Raw genomic sequence first — 9,233 nt, forward strand, 5'->3', positions numbered from 1 at the left:
AACTGGAGGTATAGGTAGTTGTCAGCTGCTACGTCGGTGCTGGGAATCAACCTGGGTCACTTAACCAGTGCTCTTAACTACTGAGCTGTCACTCTAACCCTCTCCCTATGTTTTGATCCTTTATGGCATTGTTATTTTAAAGAATCTGGTTCAGTTACTATCCTACAAACTTTGTCTGTTTCCTCAGACTTATATTTGGATAAACATTTTTAAAAAGACCACCACTAGGTGGTACTCAGTGGCCTATCAGGCCCATAATATCAGTGTGTGTTATGATGGATAACCTGGGGAGAGTGGCATCTTTGTCTTAATGGTAACATTTCCCCTTGTATTTAATGGGGGTGATCTTTTTTGTTTTTTGTTTGTTTTGTTTTGTTTTGAGACAGAGTCTTACTAAATAGCCCTGACTAGCCTAGAACTCGCTGTGTAGACCAGCCTGACCTCGAACTCACAGAGATCCGCCTTCCTCACAGCCTGCTGGAATTAAAGGCAAGTGCCACCACACCTGGCGAGGTGATTCTTAATATGTGCTGTTGAGTTTTGTCTGAGCTGTTTCTTGCATGTATGGCTAAAGATGGTGATTTTCCAAGTGGCAACTCACATGTTTACTGAGAGGTGTTCTTGAGAAGTCTTTCATTCTCTCTTCCTTCCATTTTTAAGTTTGAAAGACTTTGTCAGTATCTGTGGATACTCAGTACTGTCACTCTTGATGCTGTATTGTCCTGCCTTTGGCCTGTGGCACCCCCTTCAGAGTGGCTGTGTCTTGACTGGCTTACTGTCATGTTTTGTTATTGAGCACACTCTTTTTTTCTCACATTAGAGAAGTGCTGTCAGCCCTTTTTCTGTGTTCCTTTACCATCCTGAGAGTGCAGAAGAGTGTGGGGGTGTGTTCCAAGCTACTGGAGTTCCTCTACCACAATACCCTAGTTAATGTGTTTATTGATGACTTACCCAGTGCATTTATATAGAAGAAGCAGTTTATAAAGGAAGAAGTAAAGCTGTTCTTGATGCCCTTCTAGCTGAAAAAGGATCTGGGTGAGCTGGGTCTGGCCAGGCTGGAGACTACATGGCTACTGCTTTATTTTTTTTTTCTAATGTGCACATGGGGCCAGTGAGATGGCTCAGCAGGTAAAGGCACTTTGCACGAAAGCCTCAAGACCCCTGAACCCACGTAAAGGTGGAAGGACAGAAGTGACAGAACAGTCTTGTCACTGGTTGTACACCTCACCCCATATACACACCAAGCATGCACACATGCATGTGGGCACACACACCTCATTTTTTAAAAGTATTTTTATAGGGGGCTGGAGAGATGGCTCAGCAGTTAAGAACACTGGTTGTTCTTGCAGAAGATCTGGGTTCAAATCCCAGCACCCACATGGCAGCTAACAACTATCCATAACTCCAGTTCCAGGGGATCTAACAGCCTCTTCTGACCTCCACGGGCATTGTACAACATGGATGTACTTACCTACATGCACAAATACACATAAAATAAATAAATAAATATATTTTTATGTGTATGAGTGTACTATCTGCATGTGTGTAAGTGGACCCATGTCATACAATGCCTGTGGAAGTCAGAAGAGGATGTTGGATCCCCTGGAACTAGAGTCATGGAAGCTGTCAGCTGCCATGTGGGTGCTGGGAACTGAACTCGGGTCTTTTGCAAGAGCAGCCTATGCTCTTAACCACTGAACCATCTCTCCAGCACCCCCACAGTAATAACTTTTAAAACTTTAAAAATAAAGTGAACATGAATTCTTCTTACACTGTTTTGGTATGTGTACTTTATTTTACAATAAAAATCTTTTTTTCTGATCTTGAACTTGCAGAGATCTGCCTGCCTCTGCCTCCCAGGTGCTGGGATCAAAGGCGTGCGCCACCATATCTGGTGCAGTGAAAATCTTTTGGCTGTGTAGAAAATGTTTCTTTGGGGTCATTTTTTCATTTTCCAAGGTACTTACATTTTAAGCACTTTATTTTTTTTTAATTTATTTTTTAATTTTAAGTGAGTGTTTTGCCTGCATGTATGTTAAGTGCACCCCTGTGTGCAATGCCCACGGAGGCCAGAAGAGGGTGATGGGTTCCCTGGAACTGGAGTTAGAGGCAGTTGTTAGCTACCATGTGGGTGCTGGGAACTGAACCTGGGTCCTCTGGAAGAGCAGCCAGTGCTCTTAACAGGTGAGCCATCCCTCCAGCCTAAGTACCCGATTTTTTTTTTTTTTTGGTCTTTTTGAGACAGGGTCTCCCTGTAGCCCCAGCTGTCCTGAACTTACTATGTAGACCAGGCTGGCCTTGAACTCACAGAGATCTGTTTGCCTCTGCCTCCCGAGTGCTGGGACTAAAGGCGTGTGCTACCACGCCCGGCCAGCACCTGATTTTTTTAAAAACACTTTTTGGGGAGAACTGCCTGCCTCTGCTTGGCTCATGAAAAGCATTTCTTTTCCCTCCAGGAAGGTTGTGCAGGGCCAGTCTTCCCTGTGCAGGGGCTACTGCACTTCCTGCAGATTCTGAGCGGCACTGTAATGGGTTCCCTGCTGGAGCTGATGTCACCAACAGGCCATTGCCCTGGAGACCCCTGGTGCTTCTCATCCCTCTGCGCCTAGGGCTCACAGACATCAATGAGGCCTATGTGGAGACATTGAAGGTAAGTCTTGAAAGCAACCCTTATCCTTTGCTTCTTGCCTCCTAGTTCTCCATCACTTTCTGTATGTGGTCAACTAGCTTTGGGAAGAATGTAAACAGTTTATGAAAGGGGCATACATCTATTGATCAAGTGAGGCAGGTAAAAGGCCCTATTCTTACAGAAGGATGCTGAGAATTTAAATGTCAAGAGCTTTTAAAGGGTCTTCAAGACCAGTCAACCTGTTCCTTGGCCTGGCACTTGTGGCCTTCTCTCTCTCTCCCTAGTCTCTGCTATGCCTTGGGCAACCTTCCCAGGTATCCCTTGAGCTTCCACTGCTGTCTAGAAGGTTGGTAGGCCATAAGGGTAGGGACTGCAGATAGATCTGAGGTGACTAATGGCTGCTGAAATTGCTAGGAAATCCATCTACCTGTCTGATATCCCCCACCCACAACACAGAAACAAAAGGCAAAACCTTTCTTTGAACTACAGTTTACTCAGATTTTAGATCAAGGAGTCACATTTGAGATCTTCATTATATAGAATGTTAACAGTGCCTTTTATTAAATTCTTCACTTATAATTTTATAATTGCCTCTCAGCATTTTGGCTAAAATCAAGTATAAAATGAAACTCTTCACTTACCTTGGTCTTGTCCTCTCCCTCCATATCTCTGACTACCCTCCAATATCTTGGCATCCCTGCTGTAGGTACCTGTAGTACCTCCTCTCTCTTCTTTTTTTTCTTTTGTTTTTTGAGACAGGGTCTCCTGTAGTACTTCTACACTCAGCCCTCCTCTCTCACTGCTGCTTCTCCTTACTGATTTCCCATTTCATCTTACTTTTCTCCTGTTGCCATTTCTCCATTGGGCCAGACTGACCTCTGGCCAGTTTCCCTCCTGAATTTGCCTGCTCACACCTCCTTCCTATTTGTATCTGCATACTCCTCTACAAGCTGTTCCCCAGTGCAGTCACCTCTCCTCCCTAGAAGTTTCCCCACACAGAACCTTGAGCCTGTGGTGTGTGCTGTTGTACCTCCTGGACTGGAAACTCTTTGGGGTATGTCTTCTTGTCTTTCTTATGCCACTCAGGCCTCTAGAGGCCATGGCCCTCCTGGGGCTACAGATGGGGAACCACACACTCCTACCTGTGTGCTGTGTAGGAATGTGGTGGACTGTGCAGGAGTCTCCTAGTATGTCGTTGCAAGGCCAGTGTGCTCAGGGGCCTCCCCTCCTCTTTCCTGCAGCACTGTTTCATGATGCCCCAATCCCTGGGTGTCATTGGAGGGAAGCCCAACAGTGCCCACTACTTCATTGGCTATGTCGGTGAGTCTGCTCTGTGTGCTATGGTTCCACAGCAATGAGCTGTCTCCCTAGGGGAGTGGATATTTTTTCCTGTGGAGCAGTTTTGTTGCCTCCCCCTACTCTACTTCACATACTATGGTGACGTACACTTAACTCAAGCCAGCAGTGGACAAGCAGTGTGCTTCTGTGAGGAGCCTGCTTCCCAGTGGCTGTGTGCTAGTAACCCACGTGACCTTCCCTCCTTTCCCCTGATTTTGGTTCCTACCCACCTTCTATTTGCTAACTCTGGTATGGTGTGTCTGGATGTTGCCCTGGGTTGCTTCCTGTTCCTTGCCCAGCTGTGGTTTGCTGCCTTCTGACGTCTCCATTGTCTTGCCTAGGTGAGGAGCTCATCTACCTAGACCCCCACACGACACAGCCTGCAGTGGAGCCGACTGACAGCTGTTTTATCCCTGATGAGAGCTTCCATTGCCAGCACCCTCCTTGCAGGATGGGCATTGGGGAGCTCGACCCATCCATTGCTGTGGTACGTCACAACCGTGCGAGTTCCTAGGCAGTTGTTCTGAGTCATTCTGTGCCTGTCCTGCTACAGTATGGGAAGGAAAACTTTCAGATTTTGTAGTTTTTTCAACCTTTCAGAGTGCTAGGTTCACATAATTTAGGAACCCAAGACCATAGGAGTTGACTCTTTCAGCTCCTCATGTCTTTCCCAGAGACCATCTGCTGCCTTAGTGGCTTCCACTGCCAGTGTGGGCCAGAGTATGTGTGGGAGTGAGTGTTGCCTGTGATAGGGTATGTGTACCAAGTGTGAGGGTATGTGTTTCTCCTACTTTATAAAACATGAATGACAGCTTGCTAGAGTCAACCCATCTGCACTACCTCTTCAGTTGTATGTCTGTGTTCTGAGAGAGGATTCCCTCAAATTAGCTTCCTTGTCTTCCTGTTTTGATTATGTAGTAGGAATTTCTGATGTTTGTTTTATGCAAACCTGCCTACTCAAAATGCATTTGGGGAGGAGGCCAAAAAATCCCCCAAAATGTCTAAACAATGCCATATATCGCCATCTGGTCCCAGATATGAAACAGTTTCCTTTCCAGACACAACCCCAGCACACACCCTGCCTCATGTGTCCCTCCCCTCAAGCCTTGAGGAGAGTAGATTAGAGCTCTGTGGCTCAAACTTCCTATAGAACCCACTGGTAAATTCCTCATCTAACTGAAGTATGTACATTACAGTGAACGCATCTCAACAGCACACAACGATTAGAACTCATGTACTCATGTACTAACATCAAGCTAGTTGGCCAACCCTACAGTAGATGGTAAACACATGGAGACTAGCAGGTGCAGAGAGCACCAGGCATGAGCCCCAGTCCTAGCTTTTGGGAGCTGAGACCAAAGGGAACACACGATGGAAGCACTCTTCTTCCTACCATGGAGAAAACAGCAGAGCACATGACTTCTCGCAGAGATAGGCTTCCATCTTCAAGCAGAATGTGTGTGTGGATCGAAGCATGGGCTGAGCAGATAGCCTGGTGTGTTTGCAAGTGCATGCCAGGGTCCCTGAAGGTAGTAGGACTGTAGAGCACAGCCTCCAGCTCACAACAGATACGGTCATTGCTCTCACAGTCATTTTCATTTTTAGGGGTTTTTCTGTAAGACTGAGGATGACTTTAACGACTGGTGTCAGCAAGTCAAAAAGGTCTGTAGCTGTCCCCTGTCCAGAGCCAAGCAGAAATTTCTGGGGACCTGGGGAGCGAGGTGGCTAGGGTGAAGGGAGCTTCTTGGCACAGCCTGGCTAGGGAAACTGGTTGCATGGAGAGTTGTTCCTGCCTCATGTATGCAGGCTAAATGGGTTGTTCTCACATAGCTGTTGTTCCTGGCTATGTCTGGGTCATGATTAGCCATCTTGTGGACAGGTATCATACATTAACTTTAAGCTGGGGTTCTGGCCTACTTACCTGCCTCTGGTGAATTATGTGCCAGAAGCTGCCCCTCTGGTGGGTGCCTGCTTCTCCTGTCTGTGCCTCTTGGAATCATGTGTGCTTGTTGTGTTGTCACACCATTGCTAGTGGGCCCAGCCTGTGCTGTGTTGATCAGTGTTGGGCTATGCTGTAATGTTTAGTGTGAATACCACCTTCCATTTTCTTACCTGTAAAAAGGTATAATAATGGTGTTTACCTCATGGCTGTGGCCAGCTGGCCCTTCCTCTTGACTGTGGTACCTTCTGCAGGCTAAGGACTATAGTGACTACTGACATGCATCTAACAGCTATGTCTCACTGATAGTTGTCTCTGCTTGGAGGTGCCCTGCCCATGTTTGAACTGGTAGAGCAGCAGCCTTCCCATCTTGCCTGTCCCGATGTCCTGAACCTGTCTCTAGGTGAGTGCTGAGGCTACAGAGCAGAACCTGGGTGGGATATTCCCGTCTCTCATCTTTTCTTTCAGTCTGTGCCTGCCATAAGCCCTCAGGTCTTGGTCTCCTTGCTTTTAACCATTAAAGTTCGTATGACCTCCAGGTGCAAGTAGTTGGTTGTTGGTGAGACAGGTGCTGCAGAGCACTCTGTGTCTAACCCTGAGCTTGGCATCAGCAGACTTTACCCATATTCTCCCCCAGGGTGCTGTGGAATAAAATATGCTCTCATAGGTTTCTTAGGCACTGCAGTGACAGGGCACAACAGGCCTTGTGATGATGCAGTCCAGGGTAGGAATCCCTGGGGATGAGCAAGGTTGGCTCCTTGGTCTGTGGCCAGAATGCTTAGGGGGCTGGCATTGGGAGATGCTGGATGGCGGTCCAGTCACACCTGGTCCATTTTCAACTGGAAAAGGAAATGAGTGCTCTCTCTTGCCCCCATCCTTTTGGGTTGATACTGGGCTGCCTCACTTTGTGCTGGCAGGAATGAGATACTTTTCTTTTGAGGAGTACCCCATTCCTCAGTACTCGCAGGACCTGGTCACTTGGTCATTGGTCTGGACCCTTTTTTACTAAGACTCTCCAGTCAGGAAGAGGCTTAGGCTGTAAGCCAGGCCAGGCCTGTTCCAGTTTGTCACCCTCTTCTACCATCTGCTCACCCCACAACCCATACCAGCCCCTGAGAAATGTCTAATAGAAATTTTATCTTGCTACTTCCAGATTCTTCTGATGTAGAACGACTGGAAAGGTTCTTTGACTCTGAGGATGAAGACTTTGAAATCCTGTCCCTCTGAAAATCCTAGGGTTGGGGGATGGCCTCCATGGCCCTCATTAGGGTGCTTGAGAACCCAGACCTGCCTTGGGTGCTCAGTGTCACCGCATTCCATCTACCTAGCCCACCCCTGCCGAGTGCTGTGCGCCTGTGCCACCTCCGTCCAGAGGGCCTGCTCTGCTCATGGACCGAGGACTGCGCTGCCTGGAGGCCTTACTGCTTGAAGTCAGACTGCCCAACCCCAAACACAGGCAGGGCCTGTCCACAAGAGGAGCCACCTACCAGAAGGCCTAGTCAGAAACAGCAGGTCAGGAACTTCCAGAGTTCTCCGCTTGACACTGCCAGCCCTGGTCAGCGCATCAGCTTTGGTTCTGCTTTCTCCTGGGCATCTGGGTCTGTGGTTTGTTTGGAATTAAAGCCCTGTTTGAAGTTGTTCAACATAGACATGAATTTCTGGGGCACTTCCCAGGTCAGTCTTGGAAGACCTGCAGGTTGGCATGTACAGAGCAACAGCCACATTGTGGCCTCATGCTGCTGGGCAGGTTGAGCTTTGGGGCTTTGTCTCCTGCCCGGTGTGATTTATCAAGGGCTACCTCAGTGGAAAGTTACAGCAAGGCTGCTACTTGCTTTGGAGAGAAAAGTATTCTGGGAGGGCCTGTGGGAAATCCAAAGATCAGTGTGCATGAGCAGAATGTGGACACCTGAACTGTGGGACAGCTGATGGACTCCCAGGGTATCTTCTGGAGCCACTGTCCTCAGAGGTTCCCCATTAGGGTAGAGCTCTCTGTCTCCTTGAGAGGTTGCTGCATTTCAAGCCGCACCGCCTGCTGCCATTTGCTTGCCATCCAGCTTCCCTGTGGGAGGAGAGGGGAGCAGAGCTGCTCTTTGCCTGTGACACTGTACCCACTGGTGGGATGGTACATGCTGTTAATAGGGTGCACACTGCCACTCGAGCCTTCCTCCATGTTCTTGCCCTTCTCAGAACCACCCTCCTGGGTCACTGAGGTTTTAGATGGTTGGGGACCAAAAGGGTGAAAGCACTACAGCTTTGTGGTGCATGATAGATATTTGGTCAGGGTAGCCAGCTCCTGGCACCAGTGGGTGAAGTATCCAGACCTTTAGCATTCCTTTCAGCACCTGCCACCATCTAACCTTGGCTTTCTGGGCCTTTACACCTTGCCTCTCCTGTCTGCTATCTTAGAAATGGGGCTTTCCTTCCCCTAGATGTGAACAGGGTTTGGCAGCTTGATGTGGCCCTTGCAGGAACCTTCCTAAAAACCTTTTCCTAAGGGGCTATGGATGGGCGAAGCTCCCTGATGGTGTGTCCAACATAGCAGCTCTAAGTAACCCACCAAGGTAGCAAGGGATACTCCAGTCCTCCAAGTGTTGATGATGTAATTTATTTCCTTTTATTCTCTCCTCTCTCCTCCTCCATGCCCTCCCTTAGCTTCAGGTGGGTAGGACATGGGGAAGTCCTGCACAGTTTCCATTCCTCTGGGGCTGTGCTTCCTGAGCCCAGTGGCCACTGAGCTGCTACGGCCCAGGTTCTTGCTGCAGTTCCTGCTATTGGTACCAAGGGTGGATGTGTGGAACTTGACAACCTGAGGGAACTCTCATGGCTTGAGAAAGGCTTCCTGAAGAGGTTGTTCATTCTTAGTAGTATAGTTTGCAATTCTTAATGGCAAATAATAAGTTTCAGTAGAAAACAAAGTTTGTGTGTGTATTGATTTTTTTCCCCCTTCAGTCATAATTGGGTGTGATTTTTTTTTTTTTTTCTAAAGTGAATGATTAAGCTCACAGTGTCACAGGTGAAGATTTTTGCAAGTTGGAGAAGTAGAGCCTGCCCTGCCTCTAGCCTAAGGAGCTAACATGTTTTTCCTCATGTTCAGTGAACATATGGTCTCAAAAGGAAAAAGTACAAGGAGAGTATGATATAAAAATGAGCCAGGAGCTGAGCGCGATGGCGCACGCCTGTAGTCCCAGCACTCAGAAGGCAGAGGTAGGTGGATCTCTGAGTTCAAGGCCAGCCTGGTCTACATAGTGAGTTCCAGGCCAGCTGGGGCTACAGGGAGACCCTGTCTCAAAATGACCAAATAAAATAAAAATAAAAATGAGCCAGGGG

General features: G+C 47.9%; 1 protein-coding gene across 2 annotated transcripts in view; it reads left to right on the top strand.

Annotated features, from left to right (window-relative positions):
• The window catches only part of Atg4b (autophagy related 4B cysteine peptidase), a 38,987-nt gene extending 30,166 nt beyond the window's left edge, over positions 1 to 8,821 (top strand). Inside the window, exons 8-13 of one of the 2 annotated variants that reach the window (XM_029561662.1) lie at positions 2,457 to 2,650; positions 3,871 to 3,949; positions 4,309 to 4,454; positions 5,573 to 5,629; positions 6,216 to 6,309; positions 7,235 to 8,821. In XM_029561662.1, coding sequence (XP_029417522.1) covers positions 2,457 to 2,650; positions 3,871 to 3,949; positions 4,309 to 4,454; positions 5,573 to 5,629; positions 6,216 to 6,309; positions 7,235 to 7,335 — 671 coding nt within the window. In that variant the 3' untranslated portion in view covers positions 7,336 to 8,821. Of the gene's footprint in view, positions 1 to 2,456; positions 2,651 to 3,870; positions 3,950 to 4,308; positions 4,455 to 5,572; positions 5,630 to 6,215; positions 6,310 to 7,059 lie in introns of both variants that reach the window. The other variant, XM_008829162.3, reaches the window with a different exon arrangement.
• The last annotated feature ends 412 nt before the right edge of the window (positions 8,822 to 9,233 follow it).

This window comes from Nannospalax galili, unplaced genomic scaffold, assembly GCF_000622305.1.
Source record: "Nannospalax galili isolate Female #2095 unplaced genomic scaffold, S.galili_v1.0 scaffold453, whole genome shotgun sequence".
Taxonomy (NCBI): Eukaryota; Metazoa; Chordata; class Mammalia; order Rodentia; family Spalacidae; genus Nannospalax; species Nannospalax galili.